The sequence below is a fragment of the Martes martes genome, assembly GCF_963455335.1.
Source record: "Martes martes genome assembly, chromosome: 12".
Taxonomy (NCBI): Eukaryota; Metazoa; Chordata; class Mammalia; order Carnivora; family Mustelidae; genus Martes; species Martes martes.
In genome coordinates, this window is record NC_137900.1 from 17,113,382 (window position 1) to 17,132,933 (window position 19,552).

General features: G+C 42.9%; 1 protein-coding gene across 4 annotated transcripts in view; it reads right to left on the reverse strand.

Moving 5' to 3' along the window:
- PRUNE2 (prune homolog 2 with BCH domain) overlaps positions 1–19,552 on the reverse strand; it is a 260,015-nt gene that overhangs the window by 9,022 nt on the left and 231,441 nt on the right. For 2 of the 4 annotated variants that reach the window (XM_080820335.1, XM_080820334.1), the window contains exons 13-18: positions 13,843–13,945; positions 13,076–13,207; positions 11,810–11,896; positions 6,456–6,554; positions 3,230–3,265; positions 2,648–2,686 (exon numbers count right to left, since the gene is read on the reverse strand). In XM_080820335.1, the coding sequence (XP_080676461.1) occupies positions 2,648–2,686; positions 3,230–3,265; positions 6,456–6,554; positions 11,810–11,896; positions 13,076–13,207; positions 13,843–13,945 (496 nt within the window). The remainder of the gene's footprint in view (positions 1–2,647; positions 2,687–3,229; positions 3,266–6,455; positions 6,555–11,809; positions 11,897–13,075; positions 13,208–13,842; positions 13,946–19,552) is intronic. The other 2 variants (XM_080820337.1, XM_080820336.1) reach the window with 1 other exon arrangement.

Below are 19,552 nucleotides of genomic sequence, written 5' to 3' on the forward strand. Positions count from 1 at the left end.
CTCTCGGGCCTGCCAACTCAGGAGCTCTGAGCCGAGCCCCGGGACACCGTGTCGGAGCAAGTGCTCCAGGTGATTCTGCTCCGCGGTGATGAACTTAATTCTATGCACATTCATCAATTTACGCAGCGGAAATTTACGGAGCATCTATTATGTACTCTAGGCATGCTTGGTGCTTCCATCAGGGAGGAGATCAAGTCATCTCAGGACCACCCGACACCAAGTGGATGCCTGGGGAGGGAGTGTGTGGGGGTGGGGAAGAGAAGAGAGGGACAGATTGGAGAGGACGGAAGAGAAAGCTAGACAATAAACCCAAAATGATAGCAGGAAGGGCAGAAATATGGAGGGAGGGAAAGTCTATCGAAGGAGGCAAGATTTATGGTAATAAGGAAAGAACATGGCAATATGAGTTTATAATGGGTTTGGCTGGAAAATTACTGTTTTTCCTCTCAATCTGTTTTTTTTTTTAAAGATCTTATTTATTTATTTGACAGAGTTCACAAGGACACAGAGAGCCAGTCAGAGAGAGAGGGGGAAGCAGGCTCCCTGCTGAGCAGACAGCCTGATGCGGGGCTCGATCCCTGGACTCTGAGATCATGCCCTGAGCCAAAGGGAGAGGCTTTAACCCACTGAGCCACCCAGGCACCCCTCTCCTCAATCTTTAGTCTCGAAAACACCTCCTTAATTTTATAAATATGTTATCATCCTTAAAAAAAAAATCTGAAGGAGAAACTCATTGCTCTTTCTGTCTCTGGGGAATCTCATGACACCATGCAAATTGAGTGCAGATAGATGTTAACAGGGCCTGCTAGGCCAACATCTGGGTCCTTTGTTCCTAACGTCTTCCTTTCTTTTCCAACTTCTGGTTTGAGTCAGAGACTGAGAAGAGTCTGTTAGAGTAGAAATTCAAATACTTTTGAGTATTGTTAAGTGTAAACGGGTGTCCCTTATCTTGAAAGAAAACGAAAAGATAGGAATATTGTAATAGGAAACTACATTAATGCCAATGTTTCTAAGGCAAAAATCTTTCCTTTAATTAATTAACTAATTAATTAACTTCAGTCTTCTTTTTTTTTTTTTTTTAAGTGAGCTCTGTGCCAAATGCGGGGCTTGAACTCACAGCCCTGAGATGAAGAGTAGCATGCTTTTCTAACTGAGCCAGCCAGGTGGCCCTTTTCCTTGAATTTTAACCCAAAAGACCAGCTCTACAGACAAATAATTCTAGAGATTACCTGCAATGAAAATGTGCTGTAGGAAAAAAAAAATCTCAATGGATTGTTCTCAGGAGGAATGGGCATTTATACTCATACAGAAAATAAAATCTTATTTATTCAGAATTTGTAGCTGTTTGGACGTTGCCTGGGTTTCTCTTTTTGCAATATCTTTTAAAATGGGAAATACTTATAGAATTTAACAGTGTAAGCAACAATCGAAATGGAGAAGCTTTAATATAGTAAACATTCCAAATAGTGCTCGTCTACATTTGACACATTGGGTCAGAAAAATTAGTTTTGGAACTTGGAAATAAGAAGAGGAAATTACTGGGTTTTCTTTCAAAGCAATGCTGAGTTGATTTTCTGTCTATGGGCTATTGGGGGGCAGAGGTTAACTTGTACAATTTTTGTCCAACAGAGATGCAAATAATTTCTGTCCAGTGGAAAAGATAATCCTTATAGTTTATTGCCCTGCTGGATACTGATCCATTTTGTATCTAAACCAATAGTCTTTCTTTTTTTTTGAGATTTTATTTATTTATTTGATAGAGATCACAAGTTGGCAGAGAGGAAGCCAGAGAGAGAGGGGGAAGCAGGCTCCCTGCTGAGCAGAGAGCCCGACGTGGGGCTCGATCCCAGGACCCTCAGATCATGACTTAAGCCGAAGGCAGAGGCTTAACCCACTGAGCCACCTAGGTGCCCCTAAACCAATAATCTTATCCTAACATTCCTTGATAAATCACCCAATGAAATCTAGTTTCTTAAACGTTCTTTGAACTGGTTTTAACACTTCACTGGTTCCTTCATTAAATAATTAGTTGAATAAAATCACTGGCATGTATTCATTTCATAGTTGCATTAAAGTTAAGATTTTGCCTTTCTGAAAATTATACTTTAACAATCGGGAGTAATGATTCTTTTCCTATTCATCCAAGTAGCTCAGAAGCATTATTTTGTTAAGCAATACTTCCAAGTCACTAAATAAGGTGCTTTAAAAAATCTTGGAGAGTGGTGAAACTGGTTCTAGAAAAATATTCCAGATTTTGACATGTCATCATTTCTCTCCATTAGTATGAATTAGTGAGCTTTTTGTTGACCTCAAAATATCTAACAATCATGCGATGTTATGTTATGTGGCAATGCCTGTGATGTGTTCCTGGGCTGTGGTGCCAAAAATTGCATGTACATTAAAAAAAAGAAAGAAGAAAGAAACCACAGTAACAAAGGCATTCCTTAAGATAACCAAGATCCCAGGGGGAAATAGATGGTGGTGGGAATATCAGAAATTGTATCTATCATGGGACAAAGGGAAGATTTCAAGTGCAGCATTATTTTCAGGATGCAGGAATAAAACACCAGGCATGCAGGTCCTCCCAACTCATTCCTGAAATGCAAGCCAACATCACGCCAGCTGCTGAACGAAAACCAAGTCTTACTTAGCTGCTTCTGATGCTTCTCTCAGTTCTTCATCCAGTCTGCACGAGCAAAAATTATTGGTGTAGAAAAGAAACAAAAAAGAAGCAAGCACAGCGTGAGAGAGTCACCCGGCAAAGCGGAGCCAAACATAAGTGGAGCATATGTGCTTTTAGAAACCATCCTTTGGAGCACCGAGACGGGCTCCTCCCATTTAGACATGGTGCCATGTCCTCCCATTCGGTGTTTCTGTGTGTTTACTTTGCAAAGTCCTTCCTAAAGGTAGATATACAAGTTGCAAAGAGATGAGAAACATGCGGGCTGGATAAAGCCGAAAACATCCACATCAGTCTGTTGGGTAGAGTTAGAGAGAGAGCTTTAGCAGCCTGGGCCAGGTCAAGGGCAGATCGGATTTAGTGGGTTTCGCTTGCAGATCAGGCTGACCTCAACAGCTTTACACACAAGACAAAGACCCAGAATGGTAGACTACAAGGGGCGGATAGAATGACCTCTCGCTCTGGTAGCATGTTGAGGTCACCCACGAGGAGGACACTGGTGCACACACACAGAGGGTCCAGCACGAACTGTAGCTCGGGAGATTTTACCTTACACTTCTCTTATAAGATCTCTCTTCATCGTACCTTACGAGACAAAAGATGAATGCATTGAGGAGAATGAGCACACAGGTGGAGAAAATGTCAGGTACGTGGTTTACAGAACAGTCAACACATGAGAGCAAAAGTCTACCCCCCCCCCGCGCCCCCCAAGAATAATCAAATTGCCTTTGGGGAGAAGACTTATTTTCATTGGATATAATCGATGATATAGAATTCGTAATGATAGACAGCCAATCCTCATTATTCGCAGATACTGTTTGCAAATTTGCCTACTTATGAAACGTTTATCTGTAACCCCAGAATGAACACCGTGGCACCTTCGTGGTCACTTGCTGACTTTCACGGACGGCCAAACATTTGAGTCCCCTGCTGGGCATGTTCCCAGCTGAGGCTGAACAAGACAAGGTTCTCGGTTTAGCTCTCGTGCTGTCAATAGGCATTCTATCGGCCACCTATTTAGTGCCATGTTTTCCTTGTTTGTGCTTTTTCTTGGTGATCTCGCCACTTAAAACGGCCTCTAAACATAGTGCTTAGGCACTGGCTGGTGTTCCCCAGCACAGGAAGGCTGTGAGGAGCCTTATGGAGAATGTATGTGTGTTACAGAGGCTTTGTTTAGGCAGGAGTTACGGCGTCGTTGGTCGTGAATTCAATGTTAGTGAGTCAACAATGTATATCAGATACGGTGTCTTTAAACAGAAACACACAGAGAACAAGGTTATGTGTTAACTGGTTCCTGAAAATTCACCAGATGCTTGCAGAAACCTAGCCTCGGACTTCCCCTAGGAACAACGGTTCGGTATTCGCCACTCAGGGTTCTAGAACAGCACTGCCACAAATAACAAGAATTGACTGTAATCAGTGACGAGAAATCAGATTCCAGATTGGGCACGTTTTTCTTTCATTTAAGCCCTTTGATGACAGTCTCCAGCCCAGCTGAATACTGGTTTTGGGATTGGCCAAGACCAGACTCCCTGAATGTTACTCAGTAACAGGAAGGGGCCATGGCTCGTATCAATTTGAAAATGGCATAACGTGAAAATGAGACAAGGGTGGCCAGGAACGGAAGTGGCAGAAAGGACACGCAGAGAACACGGATTGCACAAGACAGGAGAAAACATGGAGGTAAGGGAGGACATAGATGGTTGTCAATTTCTTCCAGACAGAACCCTTCCTCTTGAAGAAACTTCTCCTGAACGGGAACCTTTGAACAATGATGGGTGTCGATGAATGAAAAGTGCCCTGGACATGTTTAACTTCTCATTTAAATGGTCCCATATGATCGTCCCCAACAGCAACATCAGTATGATAAATAACATTCTGGATTGCCAACGGAGGCCAGGAGGCTTCCTGAAGGCATTACGTACATTGTCATTCAATGCTCGGACCTTTCTATGAATTGCCCCCTACTTCCCCATTTTCTGGGTGCTGCGGCTGAGACATGGAGAGTTTTGATGGGTTGCCTGAAGTCTTAGAGACATCGGGGAACAAGAGGAAGTTTCAGATCTAATGCTAAGTCTCCAACACCCATTCCCTTCTCTTTTTCCAGCTGCCACACCATGGAAGCATTACTATATTTGCCTAGAAACTGGCCATTTACCCTTGAAGGCAGAATGTCCTTGTCATCTTCTGTAAAGGGAGACAGCATTATATGAGGTGGTGCTCCAGTTCCTTTTTTTTTTTTTTTTTTTTTCTCATGACCCTGAGATCAAGACCTGAGCTGAGACCACGAGTCACTTAACCGGCTGAGCCACCCAGGTGCCCCTCCAGTTACTTTTTTTAAAAAAAGAGTAGGAGTAGCTCTGGAGATGGGGATGCACTTTTCTGAGGCAGCAGGACAGAGCGGTGAGGTAGGCTGGGTATGGGAGGCCCAGAAGCTGACGAGCATCGAGGCCATGGTTACACTTAGAGAAACACTGCTTGATTCGGCTGAGCCAACTGGCAGTTCTGAGCCAAATCACTATCCTGTGTTCACCTCGAGTCAGCACAAGGTAAACCAAATGCATTTGTTTCTGAGCTTTGACTTCAGATAGATACATTAAAGGAGGTCAAGGAAACTACTAGAAAAGGGGATGGGGATTCCGGTGCCAGGCTGACCTAGGGGTGAATTCTAGTTCCATCTCATCCTTGCCCCTACTTACACTTTGCCTAAGTAACGTTTCTTTACTATTAGCTTCCTTGATGTGTGGAAGGGGGTTTACTGTGGAGATTAAACACGTAATATAAATAAGCATGTCTATGTCCGACAGAGCATTGCCACTAAATCCAAGTCCTTTCCTTCCAATTTCTTTTCCTTTTTTTTTTAATCTAATTTTTTTAGTCAAGGGACTCTTTTTTGGAAGTGCAAACTGGGGGGGTCCATTTTGCTACCCATCTTATGGAGGAAGAAGGGGCCAGGGTTGGGGTGGTGGTATCCTTATCTGTTCTCTTTGAGCTCATGGTTAAATTCCTCCCACTTTTAAGCAAATAAAAAAAACGAGTGAATCAGACACAGTGGAAGAAAAGCACGATCCACAGAAAACAATGGTTCTTTGCAACAGTGAACCAAAAGGAGGGTTCATTTGTCAGTATCCCTATTTTTAAGTCTCAGCTCCAAGCGGTTGGTATTCACTGTTACTCATTATTTTCACAGCATGATTCAGCGACCTTCCGTCTCCATGCTTGCTCCTGAGAGGCTGCAGCTACAGTACCCTGTCCTGAGGAAGGGGGTCCTCCCTAACCACGCCACCCACCACTCTGCCTTACCTTTCACCTGAAGGGAACCATGAAGGAAAAGGATGTAGAGCAAAACAGAGAAACGGTAGCCTCCCCCCTCCCCTTTTCCCAGGGTCACGTGGGTACATTCCTTTCTCTAAGGCAATAAAGAAACCAAAGCGATGCTCAGCCCCAGCGGTGTCTGTGAGAGTGGGAGACACAGGTGACAGGTTCGCTGATGAATGTTAACTTCACGCTGTTCCCCAAAATGGTAGCAAAATTCAAGGTGAAATGAGCAATAATCAATAATCCCAAGAGAAGACTGTGTGAAAGGATCTGAAAGAACAGAACAGTTCTCTATGGGATATGAGAAAAAAAAATCTCTATTTATTGGAACACATTTAATATTCATTTTAAATAGAAGATCATGTCATTTTCCCAGTATTCCAGAAAGTTCTTTCCCAACCTCCCTCTCCAAACATGCAGTATTTCTTACCAAATCTTGGAAACCATCCAGACTTACTTGATGATGCTCTCTGGAATATGGATGCAATCCATTGGGATCAGCTCACTGAGTTCTGATAAGCTATTGACATATTTAATTTTACTGCTGAATTTTGAACTAAAAGAAAAGAAAAAAAGATACCATTAATGGCTACTTCATCCCTCCTAAGGCTATTGCCTCTTGCAAATCCTGAAAAATGCAACACCTTGGCCCAGCACTTACGAAAAAGAAAGGCTACATATTTGAGTAGCTACAACATGCCAGATACTGTTTTAAGTGGTTTATATTTATTAACTCACTTATTTCTGCTTATAGCCTAATGATGGAGATGCTATTCTTCTTCTCTCTTTTTTTTTTTTTTTGAAGATTTTTTAAATTTATTTATTCGGCAGAGAGAGAGATCACAAGTGGGCAGAGAGGCAGACAGAGAGAGAGAGGGGGAAGCAGGCTCCCCGCCAAGCAGAGAGCCCGATGTGGGGCTCGATCCCAGGACCCTGGGATCATGACCCGAGCCGAAGGCAGAGGCTCAACCCACTGAGCCACCCAGGTGCCCCTTCTTCTCTGTCTTTTAAAAAGATGCTCCTAGTGGTCTTTTAAAATTATTTTTCACTTATTTTAAGTAAATTCTGCTGCACGTAGGGCTGGGTTTGAACTCACAATCTTGAGATCGAGAGTCACATGCTCTACTGAGTCAGCCAGGCGTCCCATTATTTTGTTTTTAAAGATAAGGAAACTCGAGACACAGGAAAGTAAGTATTTGCTCAAGGTCTCACCTTCAGTAAGTGGTAGAGGCTGGATTCAAACTCAGGCAGTTTGACTGGAGTCTACACTCATTTTTTTTTTTTTTTTAAGTTTTTCTTTTAGTTCCAGTTCTTCAACCTACAGTGTTAAATTCATTTCAGGTGTACTATATATAGAGTGATTCACACTTCCATACATCACCTGGGGTTCATCGAAAACACCTGTGCTCCTGACTCCCCATCACTGATTTCACCCATCCCCCGCTCAGGGTCTACACTCATAACCACACATCGCATGGTGCCCAGTGGTTCCTGCCACTCTCCATAGTCATTGGTTTATGGTTTGTTTGGCTTTGTTTGCTTATTTGTTTTTACCAAACAAAAATCTTGTCATTAGTTCTTTCAGAATTTACCAAGGTTGATCTGTTTTTAAAGTATATGTAAACTCATTTACTTCTTAAGGTTTTAGCTTGAATATTTTTAGTTTTTTTCTTCTTTTAAGTTTTAGCTGGAGAGTTCATTCCAGATGTTCCAGTGTTCAAAAACATGTTCTGTAACTGAATCTGAATTACAAACAGCTCTCATCTAAACATTATCATGTTAGAAGTGTGTACATGTACAGAAAACAACATGAAATACCGCTGACACTGATCTAGGAATTTGCCTCTGGGAAGGGAGGGAGGAACAGGAACTGGTTGTTGTTGAAGGAAAAACTTGATCTTATCCTTAACGATTGGATTTTTTTTTTAAAGATTTTATTTATCTTTTTGAGAGAGAAAGAGAGTCGGAGAAGGTCAGAGGGAGAAGCAGACTTCCCGTGGAGCTGAGAGTCCAATGCGGGACTCAATCCTGAGATTCCGGGATCATGACCTGAGCTGAAGGCAGTCACTTAACCAACTGAGCCACCCAGGCACCCCTGATTGGGTGTTTTATAAGAAGAAGGCATTTGCAAACTAATTTTTAAAATGGATCATTCCACTCGAAAGGGAACTTGACCAAGCCCTGAACTTTCTTGAAGAGTTCCCTCCGAAAAGACCTCCCCCAGTCTACTGACCACGCTGAGCCGTCTGCCCCTCCCTCTCCATTCAACTACTGTTTGCATTCTAGAAGGAAGCAACTGCAGGGTCATTTCTCTGTTTCTCTTTCACATGTACTTGGAGCTTGACCCTGAGCCACTGGCTGTGACTTGTGAATAACTTTGTCTCCTCACAGTCACCTGTAGGCTGATAAGTTGTGGGTGAACATACACCACCAGTGATAAGCTTGCTATGTGAGGCCTCTTCCTTCCTCTGGACGTTCTGAGCTAAATTCAGGTTCTGATAAAAGATGGCGTGGGGGGCCGGTGGGGAGCCTCCAGCTCCAGGGAAATGTTCACTAGAATGTACAGCTCTCCAAACATGCCATATTGTCTCCTTGGTGTGTCTGCACCTGTCGGTTCTACCTGGGTTCAGCTAACCAGTTGTGTTGGTTTCTACCCGGGTTCAGCTAATTTAGTCATGTCGGTTCCACCTGGGGTCCGCTAACCAGTCCACTCAGTTCTTCAAAACTCACCCTGATGGCTCATTCTTCTGGAACGCCTCTCTTGATGCAGCCTCTCCTCCCCTACTCTCCCCCTGTTACCCCAGACTCGCCTGCACCCTGAGTTATCACGCCCACCCTGCTTCAGTGGTACCCTGCATTGTAACTGCTCACCTGTCTGCCTATGCCAGCTGCTAGGCCCTGAGCTTCCTGAGGACAGCAACGGAGCTAATGCATCTCTCAATCTCCACTTCACATTAAAAAAAAAAAGAATTTCCCATCTACCTCTATCATAGGAAAAGACCTGGAATACATTTTAGTGACCTCTTTTTTCAAGTCTATGGCTATGCTGATACAGACTGACTTGCAGGGGGATCCTCAAGGAGGGTCTCACAGGATAAGACTGAAGGATACAATGTTGTTTTTTTAAATTTTCTATTATTTATTTGAGAAAGAGACAGAGTGAGAGAGCATAAGAGAGGAGGTCAAAGGAAGAAGCAGACTCCCCATGGAGGTGGGAGCCCGATGTGGGACTCGAACCCAGGACTCCAGGATCATGACCTGAGCCAAAGGCAGTCGCCTAACCAACTGAGCCACCCAGGTGACCCCCCCTCCCCCGTAGGATACAATGTTTAAGTGCTTGAAATGTGTTTTCTTTATAGGGAGGCGGACAATTGGGTTCAAAGCCCGAGTCTTTATTACATTAGATCTGGGGTTGGTGAACTAGAGCCCATGGGCCAAAGCCAGCTTGCTGACTGTTTTTTACAGTTCTCCAGCTACGAATGGTTTTTACATTTTTAAAAAATATTTGAAAAAAGATCAAAACAAGACTACCTTATGGCATGTAACAATTTTTAGGAAATTCAATTTCAGTGTTCCTGTATCACGGTGGCCTGGAAGACAGCCACACTTCCTTATCCACATGCTGCCCGTGACTGCTTTTGACCGAGCATGGGAGCTGAGCAGCCGTGACTGAGACCAGATGGCTCACACAACCTAAAACGTGTACCGTCCGATCCCTCACGCAACGGGTTGGCTTGCTCTTGCTGTAGACAATTTATCTGACCTTCCTAAACCTCAGGGAGGTTTCCTATATAAGGGAAATAGCAAACAGGCCTGCTTCAGAGAACAGTTGTTATAAGTAAATGAAATAATGCCTGCAAATACTTGATAAATGTAAGCCACTGTTTTCTGTAATTTACCACGATACTATTTGATATAATTTTATTATTATTGCTAGACTTATTGTCTTGAAGCTCCCTTTAATAAATAACATTGAATTATAATTATTTTTTGGTATTCTTACAGAAATTTGGTTATTTATCAAGAAACTTACTTGTTTTATAGCTATAACGCCCAGATTATTAAATAGACATCAGTGAATGAATATGAACATTAATGTTTACTTTTTTTACCCATTAAACTCAAAAAATTTTTTTTCTATTTTTAAGTAATCTTAACATCCAAGGTGGGGCTTGAACTTACAATTCTGAGTTAAGAGTCACATGCTCTACTGACTGAGCCAGCCAGGCATCCACCATTAAACTTTTTTTTTTTTAAGATTTTATTTATTTATTTGACAGAGAGAGATCACAGGTAGGCAGAGAGGCAGGCAGAGAGAGAGGAGGAAGCAGGCTCCCCCCTGAGCAGAGAGCCCGATGCAGGGCTCGATCCCAGGACCCTGAGATCATGACCTGAGCCGAAGGCAGAGGCCTAACCCACTGAGCCACCCAGGCCCCACCATTAAACTCCACCATTAAACTTTTTATAATTCTTCAGTGTGCATTGATTCCTACACCCCTATCAAAGCATTGTCTACTACTAAAATAAATGGCTTTTTGTATACCTTACATATTTCACATTATTTTTAAAAGCAATTGAACAGCTTCGGCAGCACATACACTAAAAGCAATAGAACACAGTATGGTAAAGAACTAAACTTTGCCAGAGGGCAACTAGGTTGAATGATGCCGCTCGGTTGTTGGCTGCAGGAGACAGAAATGCCGTATCTGAGTAAATGCCCAGTGAACAAAAGGATGAATCTGGAAGGCACAGGAAATTCTACGTAAAAAATAAAGTTTTTAAACTTTCAGTTGTTTTCTTTTTTTTTTCCCTCCAGAAGTGATCAGTGTTTCTTAGAAATTCATTAGTAACTCTGAAACAGAAAACTTTCAATTTATCTATTCTGCATCCGGATGTTGGGTAAGACTGTATTTTATCTGAAAGCTCTCTAGGGAATACATCCTGTCCCTTTCATTTAGCTGTTCCAAGTCTTTTTTTTTTTTTTTTTAAGATTTTTATTTATTTATTTATTTGTCAGATAGAGAGAGAGAGAGAGAGAGTGAACACAAGCAGGCAGAGTGGCAGGCAGAGAGAGGAGGAAGCAGACTCCCTGCTGAGCAAGGAGCCTGATGCGGGGCTCGATCCCAGGACTCTGGGATCATGACCTGAGCCAAAGTCAGCCGCTTAACTGACTGAGCCATCCAGGCGTCCCTAGCTGTTCCAAGTCTTACCACATTATGAGGCCTGTTTTATTTTTCTTTGCTTCCCCAAAACGTAAGGTTATACAGTATCTAATACAACAGAGATGGTGAATAACTATTCACGGAACCAAGAATCTGCATAGGAAATCAAAATAAGCTCTCAAATGGCTGCCCAGCCTCTTTCCCTGAGTTTGGCGGCCTATGAGATGTTTGTTCAGAAGAAGAAGAATCAGGACAGTCATTGCTTCTGTTTCTGTCCTTGGTTTGTCTTTATTTTCCATTGTTGTGTGATGTTGCCTTTTCTATTCTCTACAAAATACCGTATCACTTTAAAGGTATTGGGTACCCATCTGGAATGTGGCATGGAACACATCATCTGTGTTATAGCAAGTAATAAAGACGTAATGTTTTGTAATATTGGGGAAAATTAGTCATTATAATAAAATAATGCTCATTCTTACTTAAGGTTTCTTGCTAGCTAGTCCAAAATATCTTTCCAGGAAAGCCAGAGGCAAAATATGTCTTCCTAAATATTACCTCAGTTTATGAATTCTTGTTTATAGGACATATTTTAGAAAACTACTAGTAGCACTTCTACTTTTTCTATAACAACAACATACCTTATACGTACCTTATAAAAGGTCGTGTCACTGCAAGGATTGTTCTGATGAACCAAGACGGATGAACAATGATGAATGATTTCAAATTCTTCCGCAACCTGTTTTTTTAAAAAAAAAAGGAAAAAGAATTACTCATAACCCATTTCCAGCAGGAGTTAAAACAGAAAGTATATCCCCAAATAAGAATATTATAATATTAGAGAGTTCTAGGTAAGTTACTATTACCTGATGGGAAAGTACAGAATGATCATGATTAATTAAAAAATACTTTCTGAGATCCCATTTGTAACTTGTATGATGCCAACCTCATGTTCCCATAGGAATCCACGTAAAAACAGAACGGTGGTATTTCCAGAGTGCTTAAATCTAGAACTATCGTAGTATATTTTTGCTTAACAACGCTTTTCGTTTTTGCCAGCATTATCTTTACTATTTTGAAAAGAGCATACTCTTACTAGCAACTTAGCCAGTTTATTGGACTGACTAAGCCTTGGTGTCTTCTTCTGTATTATGAAACAACTGACAGTGTATCATGTGGTTGTCTGGCCTTCAGGTTACCATTTTGACATTCTTGACATTCAGGCATGCTTTTCAACATTAGCAATGCTACTTTATAAATGTTTGGATCATTAGATGGACCTTCATTAATATAAGATCATGCAAGGAGCCACATCTAAGCAGATGCCACCCTTATCAGAGACACCGTTAAGTTTGTAGGTTTATGACAATTTTCCTGTGGTTGGGAATATAACATATTTTGTTCTAGTCAAGCCAGTACGGATGGAAGTAAAGCATCTTGGGGAAAAGGTGCACCAAGGCACCAAACGGACTAGTGGTTAACTTGAATGATCAGTGAATAATGAAATAAGAGCATGACGGTTGCCCAAACTGAAACAGTCCCCAGGCACAGAAACAGCATCAAGGTCACGTGAAACTTGTAATGAAACCTGAAACTTGTCACGTGAAACTGGCTTACCAGCATAAATCGCACGTCCATGTGGCAAAGAGATGTTCCCTACAAACATCTACAAAAATTTAGAATAGACTTGGTCATCAGGTTTGAGATGACAACATCCAACAAAATCTAGATTTATTTCAGATTTGGGCCATCAAGGGACACTTCTCTTAATATTTTTATACATTTATAATTTACTATCTCAACTCTGCACAATTGAGTATTCCTAAAATGTGATCACGTTCTTGGTAGATGACTGGGAATTAGAAATGGGAGTTACCGAGGAAGTCAAAACAGGGATTAAATATTGGAGCCCACATACCTCCTGTCAATCATCTGGTAGCATTTCTTCATCCAGCCCAGCCCTGGCATCTTCCGTCTCGGGGTTGCTCCGTTCAAGTACACGATCATATAGTCCTCAGCTACCATCAGCTCTAAAGTACTTATTACATATCTGATCACAGGAAGGAAGAGGAGTGTTTTCATTTCCCACATGAAACAGTCCATCTTATTTATACTCTAATTATATAACTTTTAAATAATAGGGAGTATGACATTGAAGAATGGTTGTGCTTATTACCTCTTTACCTTGAAAAGATTTCAGTTCCCTAAGATTATGTCTCTGAGAGTGAGTATTGCTCATTTATTTGTATGGTTATCTTTTTTTTTTTTTAATGCAGGTACACTCAAAAAATGTGTGGGTTAGAGCCTAAATTTCAAAAATATCGACAATGTTATCATATACCAAGGGCCCAAGTGAATGATATAAATGAACCTAGGTTATCATCAGCCTCAAGGAGAACATGTTATCAAGGAACAAAAGTAACACTTTACCCAAAGGAAATGTTACAGAATTTTAGAGCGCAGGCAAAACTGTGTTCGTTTTGTTTTCAATTCATTCTGCTGACCAAAGAGTTCTTTTAAAGGTTTTAGCCTCTTGAGCAATATTCCTTGACAGAGATTTCATTGACTTTTCATCAAAGGCTGAGAATATTCTACATCCTCTGTTTCCTCTTCTTAAAGATGCTCTATCTGTCATGACATGCCACAGACATTCACTCCAAGCACTTTGTCAGAAGTATCACTCACAGGAAAAGATTTTCCATGACATAGTGGTAATCCGCCCGACTGCTGTCTGGCAGAAAACAGGCAGCAAACACAATGATGGCATTTAGGCCGTCCCCATAGTAGCCTGGGGGACAAACAAAAAGACATTTGTAACCGGCTGATAGCTCTTAATAAGGTAATATTTAACCTAAAGGACAAATCTGGAAGCCTTGACAAGTGTGTATAAATGGATGTAATAGGTATAATCTTTGAGTATTATATACACTATACTTCCATAGGTATAAACACAAACTTACTTTTCCGTAAGGCGTATGTTATATAGTCTTACATATACAGTGCGAATATATTTGCATTTAGTATATCCACTTATTATGGACGATTATGTGTTGTACATTGTCATGAACAGAGAATTCAAATACTCAACCTACCAAAGGATGGGGATTTTGACTTACAGATTTCTAATTTATATAATGCTTCTGTCCTTTACTGGCTGAGGGGTTCTGTTTGATTCTCTTTAGCTTTTTTTAGTTTTAGAATCTGGCTAATTTAAAGGGAAAGTTTAGTCACTGAACCACAATATAATCAGAGGTATGTACTCCAGTGACCACAGACTTGTGGGCCGAGAAGGAAAGCACCTTTATTTTTATTTTTGAGGACCGGTTTACTTGCCTGTAGCATCCCTAGGGTCTCCGGATTCAACAGATACTGCAGGGACACATGGAAAGTTTTGGCCAGGCCTAAAAATTCAGAGCCCCGTCTTTTTAAAAAGGAGCAAACTCATTAGAAGGGCCTGGTTAAAGCTGACCTCTCTTTGAGTTTTATGAAACTATACGCTTCGGGGAAAACTCGAGAATTTCTTCCTGATAACATGGACAGGGAGTGGAGGTGGAGGTCTACTTGCTTTTGATGCTGAGAAGATAAAAGGCAAGTGTGGAACTCCTAAGAGTCCAGGAAAATGTAGGGACCTCTCAGGACACTTTATGCACATCTGAAAGCTCTGTCCCATTCTTTAAGCTCCATTTTCCCTCAGAGCTCATCTTTGAAACTCAGGGCAGCTGTTGGTCAAATCCCACAGGTTGATGCGTTGAATCTCACATGTCTTTCAGGCTTAAAAATGGAAGTAATGCACCATTTTCTTTTCTTTTCTTTCTTTTTTTTTTTTTTTTTTTTGATTTATGTATTTGAGAGAGAGAAAGAGAGAGAGAGAGAGAGCGATTGCATGCGCACCAGTTGGGGGAGGGGCAGAGGGAGAGAGAGAAAATCCTAAGCAGGCGCCACGCTCAGCACTGAGGCCGGATACGGGGCTTGATCTCACGACCCTGAGATCAAGACCTGAGCCGAAGTCAAGAGTCAGCCACTTAACCGACTGAGCCACCCAGGTGCCCCATTGTGTTTTTATTTTTTTAATATCCCTTTTTCAGCACTTGGCATTTCTGTCCTATAACTCAGTTCTGGATTTCAGAATCATTAAGCAGAGATTGCCTTCGAGCTCTGAGGAGGCGGACAGGACACACCCGCCAGCCCGATCAGAACTCAGTGTGTTTCATTTTTTTTTTTTTTTTCCAGGACTCTAAATACCCCTCTCGTGATTACACGGCAGTAAACTACCGGCTGGATAGGGGCTTGGATGGGCTTAACTCTTGAAAAGCAGTTTAATAAGATGTTCTCTACAAAGATAGAGAGCATGACACTACCACAGAAGAGGTGGGGGAAGAGAGTGATACCAACTAAAAATACATCAAATTATGGGTTTGTGTGTGTGACTAATCTGAGGTTGTTGTGCACAGTGTTTACGCTCCATGTTTTAGAAGCTGCTACCTAGTAAGTCTACACCTGACGTAACGTGTTTTTGCAAACCCGGACTGGGTAGCTTCCCTATGGATTATTTGCCTTGGTTTGTCTTTTCCAACATGCGGGTGTTTATCAATTTCTTTTTTGAATGAGGTGTGAAGGAAAATGGCAGGAGATTTATTTTAATGTAAGAAGAGTTTGTTCGACCAAACAACTGCATTTAAGAAGATTCATCACTGAATGAAATCCACAAAGGGTAAGGTGACTTCACCCGGCTAAGGCTACTACCACAAAGGGACGCAATTTAGACTCAGCACAATGACAAGGACTGGGTCCATTCAAGGAGATGAGAGACATAATGAATCCAACTTAAGAACGAGTACAGAAGCATCCTTTCAAAAGCATCTTTCTAGCAGGAGCTGCCTGGCCCCAGGGTGTCAAGGTAATTTCAAGATCATGACCACTCAGCTACTTTGATTTCTTTTTCTGTTTCTGGAGAATTCCTAAGATTTTTTTTTTTTTTAAAAGGACTGTCTGAGGTTTATAAACAGTACTTCAGAAGTCATCTTAAATGGCATTTCAGCTTTTTGTTTCAATGTGCCTGTCCTTGGAACGCTGGGGTGTCATGTTCGTTCAGGTTCACGTAATCGAAGGAATACTGAACGATCAGCTCGCCACTTCATTGGTCACTGGTCATTGTCTCGGGCAGGAAAGCCTCTTGATAGAAAACTTCCTGAAATTGACAAATGAGGGTGGATTTTTGTGCTTTTGGGTGGAGGAGCTATAGGAAGGGAGGAAGAGGCAAAAGACAGAGGAAGAAAACAGGAGGAGGTAAGACGTAAGAGATCAGAAGGAACTAGAAGAAAAAGATTTCTTTGTGGATTTCTTCGCAGCTGCCTTCAACGGGGTCAGCTAAGCCAATGTCTATGATAAATATGCAGCGTACTCAGGGGAAGTTGGCTTCCAGCAGCTGAATAATTCATCTGAAGTTTGTTTTTTTTTTTTAAACACATATTTCACCTGACTCTCTGCTCAGTGACCAGGAGGTGAGTTTGGGGTGTGTGTGTAGGGGTGCACGCGCGATCCCACCGCGGGGCCTCCTGAGACCCTCTGCGGCAGTGATGCAAACCTTACCTGAGGCAGAACAGAGAGGAAAGGGACGTAACACAAGTTTGCTGGCCAGCAAATGGAATGGAGAGAGAAGGGAAGATGTCACAGTCGCAACCAACACATACACACACACACACCAGCCTGCAACTCTTCTCCTCATTCTTTCCAGGGCCATTTGTCCGGGAACACTGCGGAGAAGTTACCTGAATCTCCTATAATGAAATAAGAGAAGTAAAGAAACAAGAAAGGAAACTTCTCATTATAATGTTTTGGTGCCACCGTCCTAGGTTATTTAAATGCATCCTCTGTTCCAGGGTCAAAAAAGTCAGTTTCTGGCCTCCACGTGACCCCACACTGTCCTCCACCAAACCCACCCAGACCTCTCTTTGTTCTTTTATGGAGGCAGATAACAGGAATATTGCTCATGGGCTCATAGGAGGTGACACTGGCTTTGAGATCACCCTCTTTTGACCGATGAAGTAGTTGAGGCCCCAGAAGTTAGGTCATGTACCAAGGTCACAGAGCAATTAGCGGCAAAGACAAGTCTTGAACTCTGTTCTTCTATATTGCACACAAGGCCTCTTACAACAGCTCCTATCGAGGTCACTAAAGCCAAAGGCTGAGTTATGTGTCCCCGCACGGCTCTCATGCCTGTTCCCAACTGGCAGGGACGCTTGGCAGAGCCTGGCTTTGCAGTCAAGTGAGGCAGTAATTTTCACCAACCCCGTCTTGCAGTCACGATGCACAGGGCACCGTACTGCTGTCCCTTTCCTGTTGGCCTCAGTGGGAAAACCTCGTCAGAGCAAAATGCCAGACACCCAGATGAGACCCACGCCTACGAGGACACGCTCCTTCCTAGCTGCTCGTCAGAAGCCAGGATCACAAACGCAGTGGGCTGGTCTCTGGGGAGGACCGCTTGATGACCCTTAAAGCCTAAGAAAGTGGTGTCAGCTTCCAACACAGCAGGCCGAGCTTTGGCAAATTCCAAAGTCAAATCTGAACGTCTTTCCCTACCGAGCACAGAAGCTGCTCAGGGGGTGGGAGGAGGGGGCGTCTCGCCCCCACGCCGCCTGGGTGGGTGGGTGCAGCCCGAGGGACACTCATGCAGGCCAGCGCCTGGAAAAGACTGGGGCGCAGCTGGGAAGGGGAAAGGCGGCCTTTGCTTCCACACAAGCTGGACAGTCACACGGACAAAACCGAGCTCACGGACACAGAATGGAGGGGGAGGGGAGCGGATGCCAGGGAGGGGGTGGCTGGGAGGCAGGGCACAGCAAACCAGGTTATCCCTGAGGGGTGGGCGGGATTGTCGCAAGGAGTGTGAGAGGCAGAAGCAGTGGCTTGGTTTTGACCCCCGTGTGTTGATGATAATCACTCTTTCCTGATTCGGGCAACAGATCAGGGGATGGATGGGTTCAACCCACGCCCCCAACCCACCTGCTTTCACCCTGGTTGGAAGAACAAGCAGGTGCCTCCAGGAAAGAGGGAAGCCGTGAGGTCCCTTGTTCACAACAAAGGGGGTCTTTACATAGACCAGAGTGGCAAACATTGATATGGACCATCACCAGATGACTCGGATTTCCTTCGACTTTTCTATCGTTTTTGACCTTTTTTTTTGGAATGGGCACAGGCTACTTTTATAGTCGGCCTCTGTTTTGTTTTCTTTTTAATTCCAATAGGCAAGCAAACCAAAAATAGCCGATGGGTGGTGCAAAGGAGGGGTGAGCTTCTGGGAAGATCCGGGATGATGTTCAGGTTGTGGTTTTGTCATTAGGATGAAAGGGTCGACTCCGGGCCCCGTGGTCTGTCCGCTTGAGCAAGAGCAGGCCAGCTCTCATTCTGCGGGGCTATGGAAAAGTTTCCCTTAGAGGGAACTGTCTCCAGCAGTGCAGCGGCTATCATGGGGCCATATTACCATTTCAGGTCACAAAGAGTGAGCCAGGGCAAAGAAAGGTCACAGCCAGGGGTACCTATGGGCATTTTTTTCCCCCCGCTCTCAAGGTGGGGATCCCTGGCCCGATGCTGATACTTACATGGAGGGAGCAATGCACGGGTGGAAAATGGAAAATCAGCTGGTGGAGGGAAGTTTGGTTGAAAAAAGAAAAATGTCCTTTGGCTCGTTAGAAAACAAAGGCTATGGGTTTAATGCAGCACCAAGATGCTTATTCCCCTGAGGAAACAACAATTGCTTTGTCAGCTTACACTTTTTCCGGAACAGCTGAGTGTTTAGGGTGCGGCCTCAAGCCTGCAGGAAAGGAGCGCATGCAGCAGAAAAATAAATAAAAAAGCCATTTTCTAAAGTCGACAACATTAAATGTGTTGCTTGTGCTCATCTGACTTTTTGTGATTCCAAAATTAACCAAGGTTCCTGGTGCTCCTAAAAAGCACTGGAAATGCAGAACACGGGTTGTTGTGGGTTCCGCCCCCCCACCCCCCCTTTGTCCCTCCCTAAGCAGGTGGAGGTTTTCACCGGAAAGGCCTGTTGTCAGGCCTGGATGTGATGGAGTCAATAGAAAAGCCAACCTCAGGTACCGGAAAAATGACCAGGCTGAGTATGAAGAGATCTCTGAAAGCTCCTAAGAGGATTTGAAAGACCATTTTTGTTATGTTATGTTATGTTTTGTTATTTTGTTATTTTTGTTACCTCTGGGGTAGTGATCTTACTACAGGCCATGGCAGTAGAGACTCAGAAGCTGTTCAGTTAAATCCTACAGTGAGTGTAGTCACCGTCCGTCACCACGTGAAACTGTTACAATATTATTGACTATATTCCCTGAGACTATTCATTCCTGTGACTTACTTATTTAATAACTGGAAGTTTGTTGAGATTTTC